The 19478-nt window shown below is 44.2% G+C and overlaps 1 protein-coding gene across 8 annotated transcripts in view; it reads right to left on the bottom strand.

Annotated features, from left to right (window-relative positions):
- The window catches only part of FAM120B (family with sequence similarity 120B), an 86088-nt gene extending 73758 nt beyond the window's left edge, over positions 1-12330 (bottom strand). For all 8 annotated transcript variants that reach the window (XR_003309591.1, XR_003309592.1, XR_003309590.1 and 5 more), the window contains exons 1-2: positions 12174-12330; positions 21-1105 (exon numbers count right to left, since the gene is read on the bottom strand). Coding sequence is in view for 4 of the 8 variants with exons in the window: in XM_026454998.1 (XP_026310783.1) it covers positions 21-1084 (1064 nt within the window). In the remaining 4 variants the exon portion in view is untranslated. The remainder of the gene's footprint in view (positions 1-20; positions 1106-12173) is intronic.
- Positions 12331-19478: the final 7148 nt, after the last annotated feature.

Here is a 19478-nt window from a genome sequence, read left to right as displayed (position 1 = left end):
TGGGTTCAGGGTCTGAACACATGGGAACTTCTTGCTTGGATTCAGGGTCTGAACACATGGGAACTTCTTCCCTGAACTCAGGGTCCGAACTCGTGGATATTACTTGCTTGTCCAAAGTTAGTACACCTTTGGGTTTTTGGAAAACCCATGGAGATTTCTGTCCTGGTAAAAGATATGATGCTATTCCTTTATAAAAAAGAGCTTTGTTTGGTCCCAGAGGTAATAACTCTTCTAATTTTTTCTCACCTTGATACAAGTGAAGAACTTTCGATATATGGTCTGACACAGCTAATATGATGTTACCTTTTTTGTCAAAGTTCTCCTTTACAGAGGTGTAGGATGATAAGCATTTGTACCTAAAGCTTTCAAACATGCCCTCTGGGATTATGTCGTTGCCAAGGAGGCAGGCCAGAAGAGGAAGGTCGGCTACACGGAGGCCCAGACTCTCACAGAGCTTCTCTCTGCAGAGCATGACAGTGTCCAGGCTCTCTAGGCAGAGCTCACTAATTGAAAAGTAGGGACAAGTGTCATAGATTAGGTAATCAGTGTCTTCCCCCAGAATCCCAAGGCAGTTATGCTTGAGGCCATAGGAAGCTACCTCATAATCTGCTTCCTGTAAGGAACACAGAGTTTCCTGGCCCAGAGTCTTTAGAGCAAATCGTGTAAACACAGCTAACCCTGAGGGGATGAAAAACATATTTCTGCCTGGCTGTTCCTTGTGTGACTTGATGTAATGAAAAATCCTGGATATCTCCCTATTGTTCTTGAGCCGTCGTTTCACCCATTCATCTCTCTTATCCTGCTCCACCATGCCATCAAAGAAGAATATCAACTTGATCCCAACCGCCGTAAAAGTTTTAACAAAATCTCGCAAAGCAGAAAAGTATTCTCGCCACTGGCCACCGCAGATCCAAGACTCTGGAGTATACCAGTATCTGAGACAACACATGGCATCAACCACAATGGTAGGGGTACATCCAGGATACTTGCTTCGGTGGTGCTCTGCCAGTTCTTTGAAATTCACTACTGTACATATATGTGGACAGGTACTTCCCACAAATCCTTGCAAACCTCTCACACCCATAACTGAACTCCGGGAAAGGATCTGGAAAGAAAAATAAATTAATCAGTAATTATGGCATTATCATTAGACGTATGGCACCTTTCAAAGCAAACACAGTAGTTAATATTCACACTGTTTCCAAAAACATTCTTGTCTCTGAGGTAACATGATATGCTGGTTAGGAGCCTGAAGAGTTCTCAATTCAAACATATGAGGAACTTTACCTAAGTACAAGTTAATTACTTGAGCTGGGCTTTCACAAGGACAAGAGAGTGTAGCAGTCTTTTAATGTTTTCACTAAGATTATTATTCAAGGTATTTCTTGATAAAATTCAAAAAGACGTTAAGTTTTCAAAGTAGTAGTATTTCTCACCTAGGGGCTCAGAAGTTACCATCAAAAATCTAAAACCTAAATTGAAACACCACATGGATGATTCTCAAGATCATTTTTCTGAGTAAAAGAAGTCAGACAAAAAGAGTACACACTATGACTCAACTTACATAAAATTCTAGTTCATGAAGAGTTAGGCTAACTCCTAGGGACAGAAAGCAGGTCAGCAGTTGCCTGGGATGGGGACAGACGGTGGAGGGAAGGATTACCAAGGGGATACTTTTGGGGGTGACAGATACATTCACCACTTAGTGGTCATGGTTTTACAAGTATATGTGTATGTTAAAACTTGCCAAACTGTATACTGCAAACATATGTCACATACACCTGAATAAAGGTGTTAAGAAAGCCACATAAAATTCACTATGCCGAATGTTGTATCTCAGATAGTGACTGACTTTGCAGAGAAACTGTGCATTTGGAAATTTAAAAACAGATACAAAGTAGTTTACAGTTACAATTTGGAATCTGGAAAAGGTATGAGCACAATATTGTATATGATGTTATAAAAGGCGTCCTTCAAGTAGGCAATGATGGGTGTCAATGGTCAGAAAAACTCCATGCTGACATTCTTTATGATCTATGCTTTTTCCACTACAGTTTTCTTTAAGATTCATGCAGGCTTTATGTCCTTTGATAAAACACAACAAAAAATTCTTAATATGCAAACAGCAACACAAAAGCAACGACGCCCCTCCTGGACAGGCTGAAGGCAGCAGGCACCGGGTGACTAAGCGCATGGGTATCTCTTGTGTTCAGGGTATTTCCCAGCTGCCAGGCAGAGGTGAGCACTTTACACAGACATTCTAATCTTTAGGGTGACCCTGACATGTAAGTATTATCCGCTTTATTCTACAAATGAAGAAACTATAAATTGTCAGGTTGAGAAAAGGCATCCTCATAGGACTATCTTTTAAGAATTTATTGATTTTTTTTGAGACCGGGTCTCACTCTGTTGCCTCATTTGGAGTGCAGTGGTGTGATCACAGTTTACTGCAGCCTCAACCTACCAGTTCAAGCCATCCTCTTGTCTCAGCTGCCACCAAACCTGGCTGATTTTTTTTTTAATTTTTAGTAGAGACAAGATCTCACTATGTTGTGTTGTCCAGGCTGGTCTCAAACTCTCGAACTCAAGTGATCCTCCTACCTCAGCCTCCCAAAGTGCTGGGATTACAGACATGAGCCACTGTGCCCAACCAGAATTTACTGATTTTTAATGGGCTCTAGCCCCTAACAGTAATATTTGAAGGTATCCGTTTAATAGCCACATTAATGGGATTTTCATTAATTGCATAATGAAAATATGCAAAAATTGGGTGAACATAAAGAGCACACATTTTAAGTTGACATTTAGAAAAGTCTTGCTCATAAAGTTATTAAATATAATGGGATACATTCATACATCTACACCAAATCACTACAGTATTGTGACTTGTAAAGAGTTTATCTTGGAAACATAGCTAAGGTATTTGAGTTTTTGAAGTGGAAAGTGGGCTTCATATGTGATTATGTCAACTGTAAGGAGGTTCTATGGGATGGACCCTAAGTCCCGGAAGGTTACACTCTTATTTCTGAAAAAGGGTATTCTTTCTCATTTGTTATTCCAACAGAGTAGACAGGGGACAGGCGTTGGAAAGGAAATACAAGAATACAAAGAAGGTTGGTCAAAATGGATTTTAAAAGAAGGCTTAGATTTCATCAGCTCTAGACGACTGCTGTATGCTTGGCCTTAATTTAAACAGGGCTTGCATGTTTGCTGATGATGAGCTGGCTAAAAATAAGCCTCACAAATCTCGAGTGTGACTTGATTTCTATGCTGTGAGGGAAGGCCCCACTTCTCTCACCAAGCTCTGTGCTGGCTGCTGCGGGCCCTGGACAGCAAAAAGGGGAAAAAAAGGAACAGCATTTGAATGCAGTCAAAGCAGAGGACTGAACCTGACTGCAAGCCAGGTCCTAGGGTTCACTGCACGCCCACTGTGGTCAGAAGCCAGCAGCCAGTGGGGCTCTTGGGCCAGGCAGTTTCCAGAGTTACGGGCTGGACTGCTCAAGATACACAGGACCAATTTCTCACAGTTTAAATCATGAGTTCAAGTGTGACACTACAATATGCTCTTCTACGGTATTCACCAAGAAAAAGTGGGGTAGCAAAGGTTTTGGGAACTTGTGATATTAGAGGATGCCTTCCAGTATTTCAGTATCTTCAAAGTGCTATAATACAACATCCATTAATCAATGCAATTAGTGACGTAGGGAATTAAATGTATAAAAAGGTACGGAAAATTCCATGGACATCTCTTTAAATTTTTTTTTCTTTTTTAAGCCTTTCATTGCTAAGACCATATATGGAGGCTTTTCATTTTCTAAAGGTGGTTATTATAGGATGACTGGGGAAAATAATATGGGTATATAAAAGTCATTCTATCTGCAAATTATATAAGAAATTTTCATTATCTAGGTAATCATTGTTTAGAAAGAAAACAGAAGTTATTTCTCATTAGGGAGGAGTCTAATTGCCCTAAATACGGGCTGGGACCCTTTGGGGATCACTCCCTTTAAGGTGGGCCTCACCATCCTGTCTTACCCCAGCACCTGGCACAACATCTGCATGGACAGGCCCAGTATTTGAATGAATAAATGAATTAATCCAAGGACAGTATATAAAGAGAAATCAGGAATCAGTAAGTTACAGACTTCAATTATCACCAAAGAAGCAGTGCAAAGTAGAATCACTGCCCTCAAGCAGCTTACAAAGGGTTTGGGAAACAAAGCATCAGCAGGAAATCCTAGTAAGGAGCTGCAGCAGGCATAAGGTACAGCTGGAGGCTGCCTCGTTCCTGGGGCTGGCTGATTCTCCTGACAGCTGGACCAGTTCCAGGGTATTGGGTTACCAGTAAACGGGAAAGTGGAAAGAGGAAAGAGAAGTCCAGAAGCTCCTTTAAGAGCAATGTTCTCAGCATAAATGAAACTGCCTGACACTGATGGACGCACACACAGTGAGGACGACACGTCTGGCATCACTCTGGACACAGGGATGAGGGGCTTAGGGATAGCCCAAGGGCAACTCCCCATATGGACAGCAGCCTCTGCAGGACAACCAACACCTGGCTGCTGTAACCACCTCAACACACTCCCAGCATCTAAGCCATGGCAAAGCATACGTGTCGAAAGCTAGAAGTGTAACTCAGGCAAGTAGTAATGAGCTCAAGGGCACTTAAGAGACAGGGAAGCTGGATCAGAGCACTAGAGGAGCTCAAGCTCACACAGTCCATCACCAAAGGCACACTGGAATAAGCAAGGTGAGCTGGAGACAATCAAACCGTAATCTCGAAATTAATTCACATCTCGAATCTACAAACTAGCACATAACCCCACAATGTCTCTACTCTAATGGAGTAAGCAGCAAAGCCAAACAGAGGTAAATCTGTTAGAAAATTAAATAATCTTGGGTTAGTCTGAAACAACAGCCCATTATGACAATACAAAACACGAAGTCTTCTTTTTTCTTGTTTTGTTTCCAAGCACAAAGTAATTTTTCTTTCTTTTTTCTTTTTTTTGAGACGGAGTCTTGCTCTGTCGCCCAGGCTGGAGTGCAGTGGCCGGATCTCAGCTCACTGCAAGCTCCGCCTCCCGGGTTCACGCCATTCTCCTGCCTCAGCCTCCGGAGTAGCTGGGACTACAGGCGCCCGCCACCTCGCCCGGCTCATTTTTTTGTAGTTTTTAGTAGAGACGGGGTTTCACTGTGTTAGCCAGGATGGTCTCGATCTCCTGACCTCGTGATCCACCCGTCTCGGCCTCCCGAAGTGCTGGGATTACAGGCTTGAGCCACCGCGCCCGGCCTTAATTGTTCTTTCAATGGTAACTTCTGGCTGAGCCTGGGTCCAGGCTCTCCCAGTGATGTTCCCCCATGGCTTGTTGTGGAATATCTGAGGTCTGTTGTTTCTTCTCTCCTCTCCTCCCCCGCCTAAAAAGTGAAACTCATAGGGACCTCTTGAACACCAGTTGTGTGAGAACAGGGACCAAAAATCCCAGGAGATTAATAGTTACCCCTCGCCAGCACACAGGATAGCATCTGCTGAAGGTTTATAATTTATGAATGCACAAACAACCAGGTGAATAAATAAGGGTGGGTGCCAGTTAAGTTGGTCTTGATGCTTCAGAGGATCTCCATATAGGGGTCATTAAACTGCTGAGCTTTGCAAGAATTTCCAACCACCGATAAAGACTCTCACCTTCACCACACTTTTGATAGGGCCTTGAGCCCTCTTCTCTACCAGGCCTCAATCTGGGGCTTTTAGGAAGAATCCTGCTCAGTTTAGAGAGAACCTACCTTTGATATCTGGCCACCCTGGCCTGCCTTCAGCAAGAATTTCCCTGTCCCCGATGTCTTCCCTCAGAAATGCCCACCCCTCACTCTCACTCTGTTCGTTGGTTGTAAATCCCCAGCTGTCCTTACCGTGTTCAGAGTGGAGCCAGATCTCTCTCCTTCACTGCAACAGAATTGAGTAAAATCTTCCTACTGTTTGAACTAAGGTCAGAATTTCAACATCGGCACCTCAAAGAAAGCCTATAGCTATTACGTATTTTAAAATTTCTAGGAATAGATGTGTAGACTCAGGGTGCCCTAGAGGATACCTCAGAACAGTCGGGCCACGACCACTGGTGCCAACTGACATCACAGGGGAAGTGGGAGAATGATAGGCAGAGTTTTGTTGATAAAAGGAAAAGTTCCAGAATAAAATGCAACAGTCCAGATTCTAACTGCCACTTAGCAACGGTGAAATTGTGGTACAATTTTATTTATAATTATAAATTTGTTCATCAAATATGTGTATCAATTGCCTAAAGTTTAGTAAAATCTGTCCAACATGTTAAAATTCTTAAATTATCACAAATTTTAAAACAAAGACATAAATTTTAGTAAGGTTTTATTGTATTTATAATTTTTATAAGCTAGATTACTTTTTAATTATTGGGAAATATACTAGTTCGTAAAAAAAAAAAAAACTGATAAAAGAACCATTGGCAGAAAATTCAGAGAAAACACAAGTAAAAATTTTAAACATTTTACATATTTCAGCCTTTTTCTACTATTCACTGCTTCTAAAAATTGAGATTATACTTGTATAATCTGTTTTTGTGTCCAATTTGTTACACATTCCCAACTCATAATGTTACTATTCTCCCACAGTATCATGGTTAACAGATGTACAACATGGACAGGAGTTCTCTAACTCTGCTGGAGAACACCTGGAGTATTTTCAACATTGCATGCCATAACTAAGAATGTGAAACGCATCCTTGCATATCAATCTTAGAGATCTCTCATCATTTCCTTAGTATCTCAGACAGGAAGCTGCTGACTCACGGCACAGGCACACATTGGCAGTTTTTCTCCAGAAGCATTGTATCAAGAATAGACCCACTTGTAACTCATGAATATTCAGCTCTCTTCAACAATATCAGGTAATTTTATTTGAAAATAAACATGGCTTACTCATTCAGCAAGCACCTTTATGTCAGACATTGGAGTAGTCACTGAGCTATGAACAAGACAGATGAGGTCCCTGCCCTCCAGCAGTCAACAGTCTGTTGGACACAGGTGTAGGACTGCAAAGGTAAGAGTGTTGGGGAATTGTCAGCAGGGAAAGCCAACCTCGTTCAGGGCTCCAAGACAATCCCCTGAGGAGAGGGTAAACGGAAGGCCTGAAGACAGGCAGGTGTGGCCAGAGGAAGGCATGAGCAACACGGAGGAAATATTTTTAAGGTCTATAAGGTATCTTTTTTCAAATTATTAGGTGCTTAAAACATCTGCTCTATTAAGTAGTTTAATGTAACTTCCAACTGTATTTATAAATTTGTTCATCAAGTGTAGAAATGGGAAAAAAAAAACAACCCACCTTCAGTATGTCTAGAACCTATTTTAGGGAAAGATGAAGAGATGAGATACTGCTAGAGGAGTTGGGGCCAGGTAAGTGAAAGGCCTGGCAAACCAAGCTAAAATGTCTACACTTCATCCGAAGGGAAATGATATGTCACTAAGGACTCAAGCAAGTGCATTTCAGAAACACTGCTCTGCCTATGTTCTGGGGATGGGTGGAGGCAGGCAAGACAGGAGTCAGATGGTCCATCGTGAACCAGGTGCTACGGCTGTTCAGCATCCACTCTCCCTCCCTATTCTGGGAGAATCCCAAGGCTAGAGGGATGCAGGGCCACTTCCTATCACAGAAGAAAAAGACGGGCAGAGAGACTCTCTTCTATCCCCCCACAAAGAACATGAGATCTAAACTCAACCAAATTCCCACATTCACTCATAAATACTCATTCAGGATTTACTGTGCTCCAAGGCCTGTGTTAGGAGCCGTGGATACAGCAATGAATAAGACAAGATTCCCAGCTAAGACCATGAACCCTGAGGAAGGAGGCAAGCAAAGACTCGTGGAGTCCTCTAAGAAGCAGAGAGTTTTGGGTGGGGGCTGTAACACATATATCAAAATGTACCTAACTGTTAAGTGTGTGCAGTCTACTCCAAAAATCCCATGGCAGCCCCTCTAGTCCCACTGGCCCAGATTAGAGCACATTATCAGTTTTGTGCAGCCTCTTAAGTCAAAGACACATTCTAGCAGCAAAGAAGAAGGCAGGAGTCACTTTGGGGGAGGCAGCAAACTTTGTGTCAGGTGAAATCACCTGCCTGAAGCCACAAGCAGTAATTAACAAGGAGGCCAGGATTTGAATCCACCTGACTCCACAGCCCAGCTGCCTTTCACGAGGCCACAACCCTCACTTGGCAATGCTAGGTTAGTGATCTGGTCATTGCTGTGTGCTGCCAGTGGGGCAAAGGCCTCACCACAGAGCCACCCTGTGGGATGTGTCCTTACCCGAGATCTCTCCTTCCTACATTATTCCCAGTCACCAGCCTATCGCTGGGCCCTGAGAGGAGGATGGGGAATTAAGGAGACTCTCTGGCTTCTCCCAGCAACCCAGAACTCTGGTGCCCTTGGCCTTTCCTACCCACACTGCACTCTACAAAACCCCTTAGAGGCTCTTGCAGCATAAACAACTTATTCACAAGACACTTATTTAGGCTCTTATTATCATCTACGGACGACTTTTCTACTCAGTTCTAACAATTAGCTCCTAAACCCATAGTAGAGAAAAATATAGAAACTTTGGGCAGGAAAACTGACAGCAGTTAGAAGTGCTAACAGCTGACTCAATGAAATAGGACAGAAAACTTTAAAAACTGGAAAGATGCAAAAACTCCCACAGGAAATAGCTGTATATGCCTCAATAAACCTAACAACATTACTTGTTCACATCACAACATAACAAATTATATTTGAAATGGTCACTTGAGATCACTGAGGAAAGTTTACATCACATTCAGCACATTCTATTTAAGAACCCAGGAGGCCGGGCGCGGTGGCTCAAGCCTGTAATCCTAGCACTTTGGGAGGCCGAGATGGGCGGATCACGAGGTCAGGAGATCGAGACCATCCTGTCTAACAAGGTGAAACCCCGTTTCTACTAAAAAAAAAAAATACAAAAAACTAGCCGGGCGAGGTGGCGGCACCTGTAGTCCCAGCTACTCGGGAGGCTGAGGCAGGCGAATGGCGTGAACCCAGGAGGCGGAGCTTGCAGTGAGCTGAGATCTGGCCACAGCACTCCAGCCTGGGTGACAGAGCCAGACTTCGTCTCAAAAAAAAAAAAAAAAAAGAACACAGGAAATAATAATATACTTCAGGAAGATTCCCAACCTAAACGGGATATTTTGGTGCTTAATGGGCAAAAACCTAAGCTAGCCAGAAAACTCCTCTGCTATTCAGAAATTAATATCCTTTTGTCATAGTTAGCCATGGTTTTATTGTAAATGACTTTATAATAATTTGCACAAATCCAAATTAAATTAATTCTTTGGACTAAAGTCCTAATAGGAACACTATCAACACTGCCCACTTTTATAGAGCCTAGTGTGTACATACATATAGATGTGCACAGATAGGTATTAACACATGGAAACACCGAAGGATATAATTTACTCCATCTTACATTAAATGTTCTATAATAAGAGCTGACTAAAATAGATTCCTCTTTATTATCTGTTTATAAGGAAAACAGTACTCAGAAGATGGCTTTTTTGGTTAAGGGAGGCCCTGATTTACTGTACAGCTGAAGACAAATCATTTAACCTCTTTGTACATCACTGATTTCCTCATTTGTAAAAATAAGATAATTATTTACTTCTCATATTAGGGAGATTTAAAACTACTACTAAAAAATTCCTTAGAAATACCTTATCCTTGCATAAATAATTTAAACTTTAAACATGTTTTAAATCTGAAGATTTTCCAACAGAACACAAATTAAAATTATTTATACTCATTATAAAGCTCTATAAAACTAACTGGTGGCATTTTCAAAGTAATAAATCAAAAGTCGCAATAAATTCCTGTGTGAATTCACACAGTGTATAACCCTAGTTTCCACGCAGTTAAGAGTTGCTTTTATGATTTCCATTAAGTGGACTATCCTTCTTAGCATCAATCTTTTCTTAAAAGGGGGTGGCAACTCAGCAGTGAAATAAATCTAACAATACAGGCATTTAAGCTTGCAACAAAGAAGTTACAAAGATCCTGTCCAACATGCTGAGTTACTAAGCTCTGACATCTTCCTCCTGACATTAGAGCTAAATAAAGTCAGGTTATGGCAGGAACTTGATCAGTTCCATTCATTCACATTTTTTCCTCCATGCCTAAATAAAAAGCACACACCAGAAGAGGAAGAAGTAGGAGGTAGGGAAGGGAAGGGGTCTGAAGGACAAAAATGCAAATCTCAAGGAAGGATATGACAAATAGCCAGTTTTGCAGGGATCTAAGTTGTAAAAGACTTGAAACATACCACTTGGGAACCCTCTTTTCAAAAAAGCATACAAATTATAAACACAAGATCTCTGAGGTCCCCTAGGTAAGGGCCCATGCAAGTGACAGACCCAGAAACCTGAACTTCATTAGCTTTACAGTAAATCTGCCCCATAAATGGTATCCAGATTCAGGATCATGGATGGGGTAGAATCTCAGAATGCTAAAAACTACGTTACCCCAGATGTCACCTACTGTAGTTTTCTCAGTGGGCCACAGGTGGTCAGAGATTTCAGTATGTCTGGAAATTAGGTGGTTAGAAACTAAGCAAAAAAACTGGAAGGTCAAGGTAGTCACAAAATGGGTGTGTGTGGGGGTGTGCGTGCGTGTGAAGATGAGCGGTGAGGACCCTGACCCAGCAATGGTGTTGGTGCTTTTCAAGAATACAACTGGTAAGAAGGCTCAATTAGAGTTCCAAAACAAAAGGAATGGCAAAGTCAGGGGGAAAATCCACTAATGACGGAGCTGGGAGATGGCAGAAATGGGATGAAGAAGGTATCAGAACACAGACTGTGAAAGCTGTAGTGATGACAGAGGGTGGCTCCTAATAGTGAAGTCCAAAGATCGGCAGGTCAAAGAGCCTATGTGAAGGGAAGGTCAGAGAAAGGTCAAAAACAAAAGCATGACACTAGACATGGAGGAACTTGGGAGTACAGCTGCGGATAAGATGCTCTCACATATTCAGGAGATGGAGGTTAGGACCCTGCTGCTCCAGATATGGTCCCCATTCTGGGCTTTTCCCTCTCCATACTTCTCCACTCAAGGACTCGGGCCATGAGAAAGTCCACCTTCTCACTTCTTTACCTCCAGGTTCTCTCCATTACCACTTCGGGGTTTCCAGTCCCTGAACGACGACAAAAGCCTTTTGTCTGTCTACAGTCGCCCTCATCCCCACCCCTGTATCTGCCAGACTGAATCTCTTTAACGCTAAGATCTGATCACATCACTTCCTTGTCCCATATGCTCTTTAGCTTCCTTCCTGCCATTCCCCATCCCTAACCAACATTTCTTGTCTCACATATGCTCAACTCCAAGTTCCCAGAATATGTCAGACTGTCTGAAACCGTCATGTCTTAAACATTTATGTTCTTACTGCCAGGAATAGGCTCTCAACTCTCGTTCACCTCCCAACTCCTGCTTACTCAAAACTCTGCTCAAATCCCACCTTTATGGAAATTTCCTGGACCCTCTGGGCAAATCACCCTCTAAGGTACCCTTTTCTTTCTGCATCTTAGGATCTGTTTGACGCTCAGTGTTATCCCACGGGTCTGTAAACTCCTTGCTGGCAGAGAACCCTGTCTTTCTGTCGTTCCCCAAGGAGTTGGGGCCCTGACTCAGGGATATGGGATAAAAGTGAAGAAATCAGAGGATGCCTCTCTCCTCTAAGGACGACCAGAAAAGTCGTGCAGCTATGAAGGATAACAGATCTGACCCAAAAATGAGACACAGGAGCCAAACGCACATCTTAAGGGAGGGAGTGGAGGCCACAGGTGACCTCAAGATGGGGCAGGCAAGGCGAGGAGCTGCGGGTCGCGAGGTCGGGGAACACGCGACGACGCGGACCAGGGCCCGGCAGGAGGGTCCTGCGCAGGGGCAGGGATGACGACAGGCCGGCAGCGGGGAAGCGAGGATCCCATGATGTCGCAGCCGCGGTGACTAGGGCAGAAGCACGGCCAGGACGGCATCCGGGACCGGGCAGAGGCCGAGAGGCTGACGCGCACAAGGGTCGGACGCGGGTAAAGGACGGTCACGCAGGCCGGAAGCGGCCCGGACGGCGCGAGGGTGCCCTCGGGCCCGGCCCTACCTAGAGATGCGCCAACACCAGCCGCAACACACCCGCTGCGCCCTAGGCCCAGCCGCCTCAGCCACCGCCACAGCCGCCTCGTTCACTTCCGCTTCCGCTCCAGGCGCTTCGGCTCGGGACTTGGCCAGGTTCGCAGGGGTGGGGTCTGTGTGGCCGTTGCGAGAGTGAGGCGCGCAGGCGTCGTGGGTGGGGCGGGGAGAGAGACGCGCAGGCGCAGGGAGCAGGGGCGCGGCGCGCAGGCGCCGGCGGAGTGGGACGCTACGGCCTGTTGCCACAGCAACTGCGCGGGTGCTAGCCTACCTCGGGTCCCTCAGTCAGGTAGCTGCCCGCTGGCGTCGGGCGGGTGCCGCCCTTGAACGTCTTTGTTCATACACTGTCCTGCGGCCGGGATTGTGTCTTGATGCTGCATGCCGGTCTTTGTCCTGCCACATGCACGGAGGACCGGCGGCTCCCGGGGCCTGAGGCCGCAGTTGTCCTATCGCGGCCGAAAGACTCTTCTGGGCCGGAAACGGGGACGGCGCGGGGGCTCCTGCCCTAGGGACCCGCGCCTCCCCGCCCCGCTTGGAGAGGGAGCGGGGACGTCCCGGCGTGCGACCCTCGCCTCCCTATCGGGACGGCCCGGCCCCAGTCAGCGCTGAGCACTTCTTGGCCGGGTGGTCTGACCGCCACCGTTGTCGCGCTGAACTACTCTTCAGCTGAAAGCAGGTTTGCTAGTCTGGAATTGGGTGGGAGAGAATTCCAGGGAGAGGAAAGGCAGAGGCACTAGCAATGAGGGAGCAGGATGCTTCAGAGGAATTCCAGTGGCTGCTGTGGATACATGGTGGCGGGGACAGGGGAACAAGTGCCACCTGATCGTGCAGGTCCCTGTCGTCACGTTCAGGAGTTTGGACTCTGCAGTCCACAATCACAGCCTTATTTCTGCAGCTGCTCTAAGATAGCGAAACTCACCTTCAGGGCATGCTCCCTTGGGCTAGAAGATCAGGTGGACTCCGGGTGATGCGCAAGTCCACCCCTCTAGCTGCAGTTCCACCTTTTTCTCTACAACCAAGCAAACATTTTGGCAGCCATGTGTGAGTGACGACCTTAAAACCAGTCTGATTTATTTTTCTGAAAAGTAAGTTATTGACAAATGGCAATTTTTAATAATATCAACTTATTTAGGATGTATCTCCAAACCTATCCTTACACACAGTATGTCTCAGCAAGGCAGCTATAAGCCCTGGTGAGCTAATGGGTCTTCCATCAGGGAAGTGAAATGGTCAACTACTGTTGTAGGAAAAACGTTCTGTTGATTTTCTTCAGAATCTCTGGCAAAGCACTTGATCAAGTACTCAGAAAACATTACCAAATGGAAGTGGCACCACGTCTGCATTAAAGTATTTGGGAAGGAATCTCCTTTCAGCATACAAGGCTTACTTTCCTGATGGGCCTTTCTTTAAGTAAAATCAACAAATGGTGTTCAGCATCTACTGCTGATTAGTGCTGTGGGGTGACACCAAGAAGTATGTGAAATGACCTCAAGTCTTAAGGAGTACTCATCGTGGTTGGGGACATAAACTAACATACTTTAAATACCAGGCAACAAGTGAAACATATTGTAAGGAGTAAGGGTTGTAATGTTTCTGTCCCCCCCAACATTCATAGGTTGAAATTAATCCGAGCATGATGGTCTTTGGAGGTGGGGCCTTTGGGAGGTGAATAAATCATGAGGGTGGAGCCTCATGAATGGGAATAGTGCCATAATGAGGCCACAGAGCTCTTCTGCCCACTTTCCACCATGTGAAGATACAGTGAGAAAATGGCCTGCAACCCAGAAGAGAGGTCTCACCAGAACCTAACTATGGTGGTGTCTGATCTGAGACCTCAGCGCCTCCAGAGCTATGAGAAATGAATTTGTAATGAATTCGTACCACCCAGTCTGAACAGTCTAAGACAGGGATGAAAAAGCTTCAAGGAGCAAATGTGTGAACTGAGCCTGGAAGAAGGAGTAGGATCTGACAAAGGGTTAGAAGAGGAAGGACTCCAAGCAGAAGGAGCAGACCTAGGAAAGAGACTGAGGGAAAAAATCAGGAGACTAAACTCTCATGCCAGGAGTTTCATGCTGAGGGAAGCAGGAAGCGGAGCTGGACTGGGGAGGCCTTGAAAGGCAGGCAGAGCAGGGAGCCCCACCAGGTGACAGTGCTCATTGGCCTTCCAGACGGATTTGATGGTATCACTCCTGATGGAACAACAACAACAACAAAAGACACAAATGTGACATCTGAAAAACAGGAAAGAGAAAGATAATAGAGAAAATGAAGAGAAGAAAATCTTCCCAGGTCTAGAAGATATATTCTCATATGGAAAGGGCCCAGCAGGTGCCCAGCACAACAAACCTAGAAAGACCAACACCAAGGCACATTGCCACAGCATTCAGAACACCAGGGATAAAGAAAAGATCTTCAGAGTTTCCTGAAGGAAAAATGAAAAGGTCACATTTAATGGACTGGAAATCAGAATGGCATAGAAATACTCCACAGAATCCCAGGAAGCTGGAATACAATGGGGCATTAACTTCAAAATTCTAAAGAAAATAATTCTAACGTAGAATTAAACTCTCACTATATTAGCTATTTGTGGGTAGGATATAGATATTTTCAGATATCTTTTTCTCAGAAAGCTACTGGAGGATATTCTTCTCCAAAATTAAGAAATAAGTCAGGAAAGAGGATGATATTTGGGACCTAGAAAACAGGAAGTCCCAGCTTAGGAGAGAGGCGGTGGGAAGTACCAGGACAGAAGCTAGGACTTACACAATAGGGGATAGAGGCCTCTAGGAGAGATGTCTCCAGAAGGAAGTGAATCACATGGAATGTCTGATATGGATGAATATCTTAAAAGGCGATCTTCAGAATTTGATGATGATAAGTAATAGCTAGATAGGAAAGTGAATAAGGAAATAAATGAGGCCATTATTGAATCTAGTGAAAACAATATACAAAAAAGGATATAGCATATGTCTTGGCTGTGAATAAATATGTAATTATAACAAGATAATTACTGAATGAGAGTTTAACCCAAAGGGGTGTTATAATTATTTTTGAAAAAAGGGAGGTGACCTTTTATGTGTTTATATAAATGTGCGCGTGTCTAGGAAGTGAGGGTGGGAGAGTTAAATCCTTGTCTTCTAGAGTTAGGAAGTCCACAGACTATACACACAACTGAAAAGTAAGGACAGAACATTAAATGCGCATTCTTAGAAAAATATGAGCATAAGGCCGGGCACAGTGGCTCATGCCCATAATCCCAGCTCTTTGGGAGGCCAAAGTGAGAGGAGTGTGTGAGCGCAGGAGTTGGAGACCAACCTGGGCAACATAGTGAGACCTTGTCTCTACAGAACATTTTAAAAAATTGGCCAGGCGTGGCATGCACCTGTAGTCCCAGCTACTTGGGAGGCCGAGGTGGGAGGATCATATGAGCCCCAGAATTTGAGGCTGCAGTGAGCTGGGATTGTGCCACTGCACTCCAGCCTGGGCGACAGAGTAGGACCCTGTCTCACAAAAAAAAAAAAAAAAAAAAAGAAGAAGAAGGAATTGGGAGTGGGAATGTGTGGTGTGGGCAACCACTATTTTTGTTACAAATCTAGAAATACCATTTGAATTTTAAAATTATTAATATTTGATATAAGGAAAAAGTTTTAAGTTTAAAAAAGTTATTCACTAGTACAAGTGGTACTAAGGGGCATGACTGTCACTCAAATTCTAATCTGTCTAAATTCTCAAGCTTTAAAAAATTGTTATGACTACAGTACACTACAATGAAGGGAAGGAAAAGTCGAGGATTACTTCAAGGTCTCTTTCCTGGGAGACTAGAAGAAAAGTTGCATTCAGAAATCAGTGTAACAGGAGCAAGAAGAATTACATAGGATTATCCACATCCTGCTTTACCTCCTGCTTCATAGCTCAGTAAAGCACTTCCCTGTGCTCTGCTGTGCACAGCCAGTTTATCAGTGTGGGAAAAAATCTAAAAATGAGATGGAGGTTTACATAAAAGAGAAACATAGAAAAGAAAGGGGAATAAAAAAGAAACTGTAGAGCGAATTTGGGGGTTAATGCAGAGGAAAAAGCTAAAGTGAGAGACATCACATCAGCTGTGAGAGAGAAACCCAGAAAATGAATGGCAGGGGCATCTGGGACAGGTTTCTCTTGGTAACAAGTTGACCCTTTAAATAGACTGCAAGATGTATTTGCAGTTTTAATTTTATTTGGATGCTGAACTAAATTTCTTTGAGTTTAACAACCACATGAGCTCAAGATTTTATTTGGGTAATGATATGGTTTCGCTGTGTCCCCACCCAAATCTCATCTTGAACTGTAGTTCCTATAATCTCCACATGTCATGGGAAGGACCTGGTGGGAGGTAATTGAATCATGGGGGCGGTTACCTCCATGCTGTTCTCTTAATAGTGGTTGAGTTCTCATGAGACCTGATGGTTTTATAAGGGACTTTTCCCCTGCATCACTCCGCATTTCTCCTTGCTACTGCCAAGTGAAGAAGGACATGCTTGCTTCCCCTTCCAACATGATTGTAAGTTTCCTGAGGCCTCCCTAACCATGCTTAACTGTGAGTCAATTAAACCTCTTTCCTTTATAAATCACCAAGTCTCAGGTTTGTCTCTATTAGCAGTGTGAGAATGGATTAATACGCAAATTGGTACCATGTAGTGAGGTGCTGCTGTAAAGATACCCAAAAATGTGGAAGTGACTTTCGAATGGGGTAACAGGCACAGGTTGGAACAGTTGGAAGGACTCAGAAGAAGATAGGAAAATGTGGGAAAGTTGGGAACTTCCTAGAGACTTGGAGGGCTCAGAAGATAGGAAGATGTGGGAAAGTTCGGAACCTCTTAGAGACTTGTTGAATTGCTTTGACCAAAATGCTGTTAGTGATATGGACAATGAAGTCCAGGCTGAGATGGTCTTAGATGGAGATGAGGAACTTGTTGGGAACTGGAGTAAAGGTCACTCTTGTGCTTTAGCAAAGAGAATGGCAGCATTTTGCCCTTGCCTTAGAGATCTGTGGAACTTTGCATTTGAGAGAGATGATTTAGGGTATCTGGTGAAAGAAATTTCTAGGCAGCAAAACATTCAAGAGGAAGCAGGGCATAAAAGTTTGAAAAATTTGCAGGCTGACAATGCAATAGAAAAGAAAAACCCATTTTCTGGGGAGAAATTCAAGTTGGCAACAGAAATTTGCATAAGCAACGAGGAGAAGAATGTTAATCACTAAAACAGTGGGGAAAATGTCTCCAGGGTATGTCAGAGACCTTCATGGTAGCCCCTCCCATCACAGGCCTAGAGGCCTATCAGGGAAAAATGGTTTCCTGGGCAAGGCCCAAGGCCCCCCTTTCTGTGTGCAGCCTAGGGACTTGGTGCCCTGTGTCCCTGCTGCTCTAGCCATGGCTACAATGGGCCAATGTACAGATCATGCTGTGACTTCAGAGGGTGCAAGTGCCAAGCCTTGGCAGATTCCATGTGGTATTGATCCTGCCAGTGTGCAGAAGACAAGAACCTCCCCCTAGGTTTCAGAGGATGTATGGAAACGGCTGTATGTCCAGGCAGAGGTCTGCTGCAGGGGCAGAGCCCTCATGGAGAATCTTTGCTAGGGCAGTGCAGAAAGGAAATGTGGGGTCATATCCCCCACACAGAGTCCCCACTGGCACACCACCTAATGGAGCTGTGAGAAAAGGACCGCCATCCTCCAGACCCTGGAATGGTAGATCCACCAACAGCTTGCAAAGTGCATCTGGAAAAGCCACAGACACACTATGCCAGCCCATGAAGGTGGCCAGGAGGGAGGTTTTACTCCATAAACCCACAGAGGTGGAGCTGCCCCAAGGCGTGGGAGCCCACCTCTCACATCAGTGTGATGTGGATATGAAACGTGGAGTTAAAGGAGATCATTTTAGAACTTTAAGGTTTAATGACTGCCCTATTGGATTTTGGACTTGTATGGGGCCTGTGGTCCCTTTGTTTTGGCCAATGTCTCCTATTTGGAATGGGTGTATTTACCCAATGCCTGTGTCCCCATTGTATCTAGGAAGTAACTAACTTGCTAGTGATTTTGTAGGCTTATAGGTGGAAGGGACTTGATTCAGATGACACTTTGAACTTGGACTTTTGAGCTAATGCTGGAATGAGTTAAGACTTTGGGGGACTGTGGGGCAGGCATGATTGTGTTTTGAAATGTGAGGACATGAGATTTGGGAGGGACCAGGAGTGGAATTATATGGTTTGACTGTATTCCCATCCAAATCTCATCTTGAACTGTAGTTTCCATAATCCCCACATGTTGTGGGAGGAAACTTCTGGGAGGTAATTGAATCATGGGAGCAGATACCCTCATGCTGTTTTTGTGATAGTGAGTGAGTTCTCATGAGACCTGATGGTTTTTATAAGGGGATTTTCCCCGTGTTCACTCTGCACTTCTCCTTGCTGCTGCCAGGATGTGTTTGCTTCCCCTTCTGCCATGATTGTAAGGTTTCCTGAGGCCTCCCCAGCCATGCTGACCTGTGAGTAAATTAAACCTCTTTCCTTTATAATTACCCAGTCTCAAGTATGTCTTTATTAGCAGCATGAGGACAGACTAATCCAGGTAACAATTGACCATCCAAAAATTAGGAAAGACAAAAAGCCAAAACCATGAAAACATACTGATTTCTACACGGGCAATGCATATTAAATGCTGCTGAAGTGTTTTATTGCTGATAAAAGGTATCATATAGAAAGACAATGTTCCTCTTCTTCTAATGATCATTGTAATGGTGAAGATGTCTGGTACTGCTGCAGACATATGCAGTCGGGAAATGGAGTGACCGACAGGCATGGATGGCAGAGCAGAAAGACAAGAGCACTCGGGCCTTGACATGGCAGAGCCACTACATCAACCGGCACTCAAACCACCTTCTTTCCTGATTATAAGAGAGAGTATCTTCTTTATACATAGTCAGATAGTGAATCAGGATGTTCTGTTACAACCAAAAGTGTCCTGTTCTAGCTTCCATCCAAGAAGGAATAATTCCTACAGAACTGGTCCTCCCACTTTAAACAACTAGAAAACTGGACAAAAATACAAAATTACTATTTTCAGACAACAGGTAACAGGAAGGAAAGGATGGAGAATCTTGAAAGGAGGAAAACAAATGAGGTGAGCCCAGTGGTTGCCCCATCTCTGCCTAGAGCCCGGAAAAAATCAATGAAACAAAAGACTGGTTCTTTGATAAGATCGATACAACTGATAAGCCTATAATACTCTGATCATAGTCTCTCA

This window comes from Piliocolobus tephrosceles, chromosome 5 (assembly GCF_002776525.5).
Source record: "Piliocolobus tephrosceles isolate RC106 chromosome 5, ASM277652v3, whole genome shotgun sequence".
Taxonomy (NCBI): Eukaryota; Metazoa; Chordata; class Mammalia; order Primates; family Cercopithecidae; genus Piliocolobus; species Piliocolobus tephrosceles.
The sequence above is the reverse complement of the archived record's forward strand: the minus strand, read 5'-3'. Positions and strand labels throughout refer to the sequence as shown.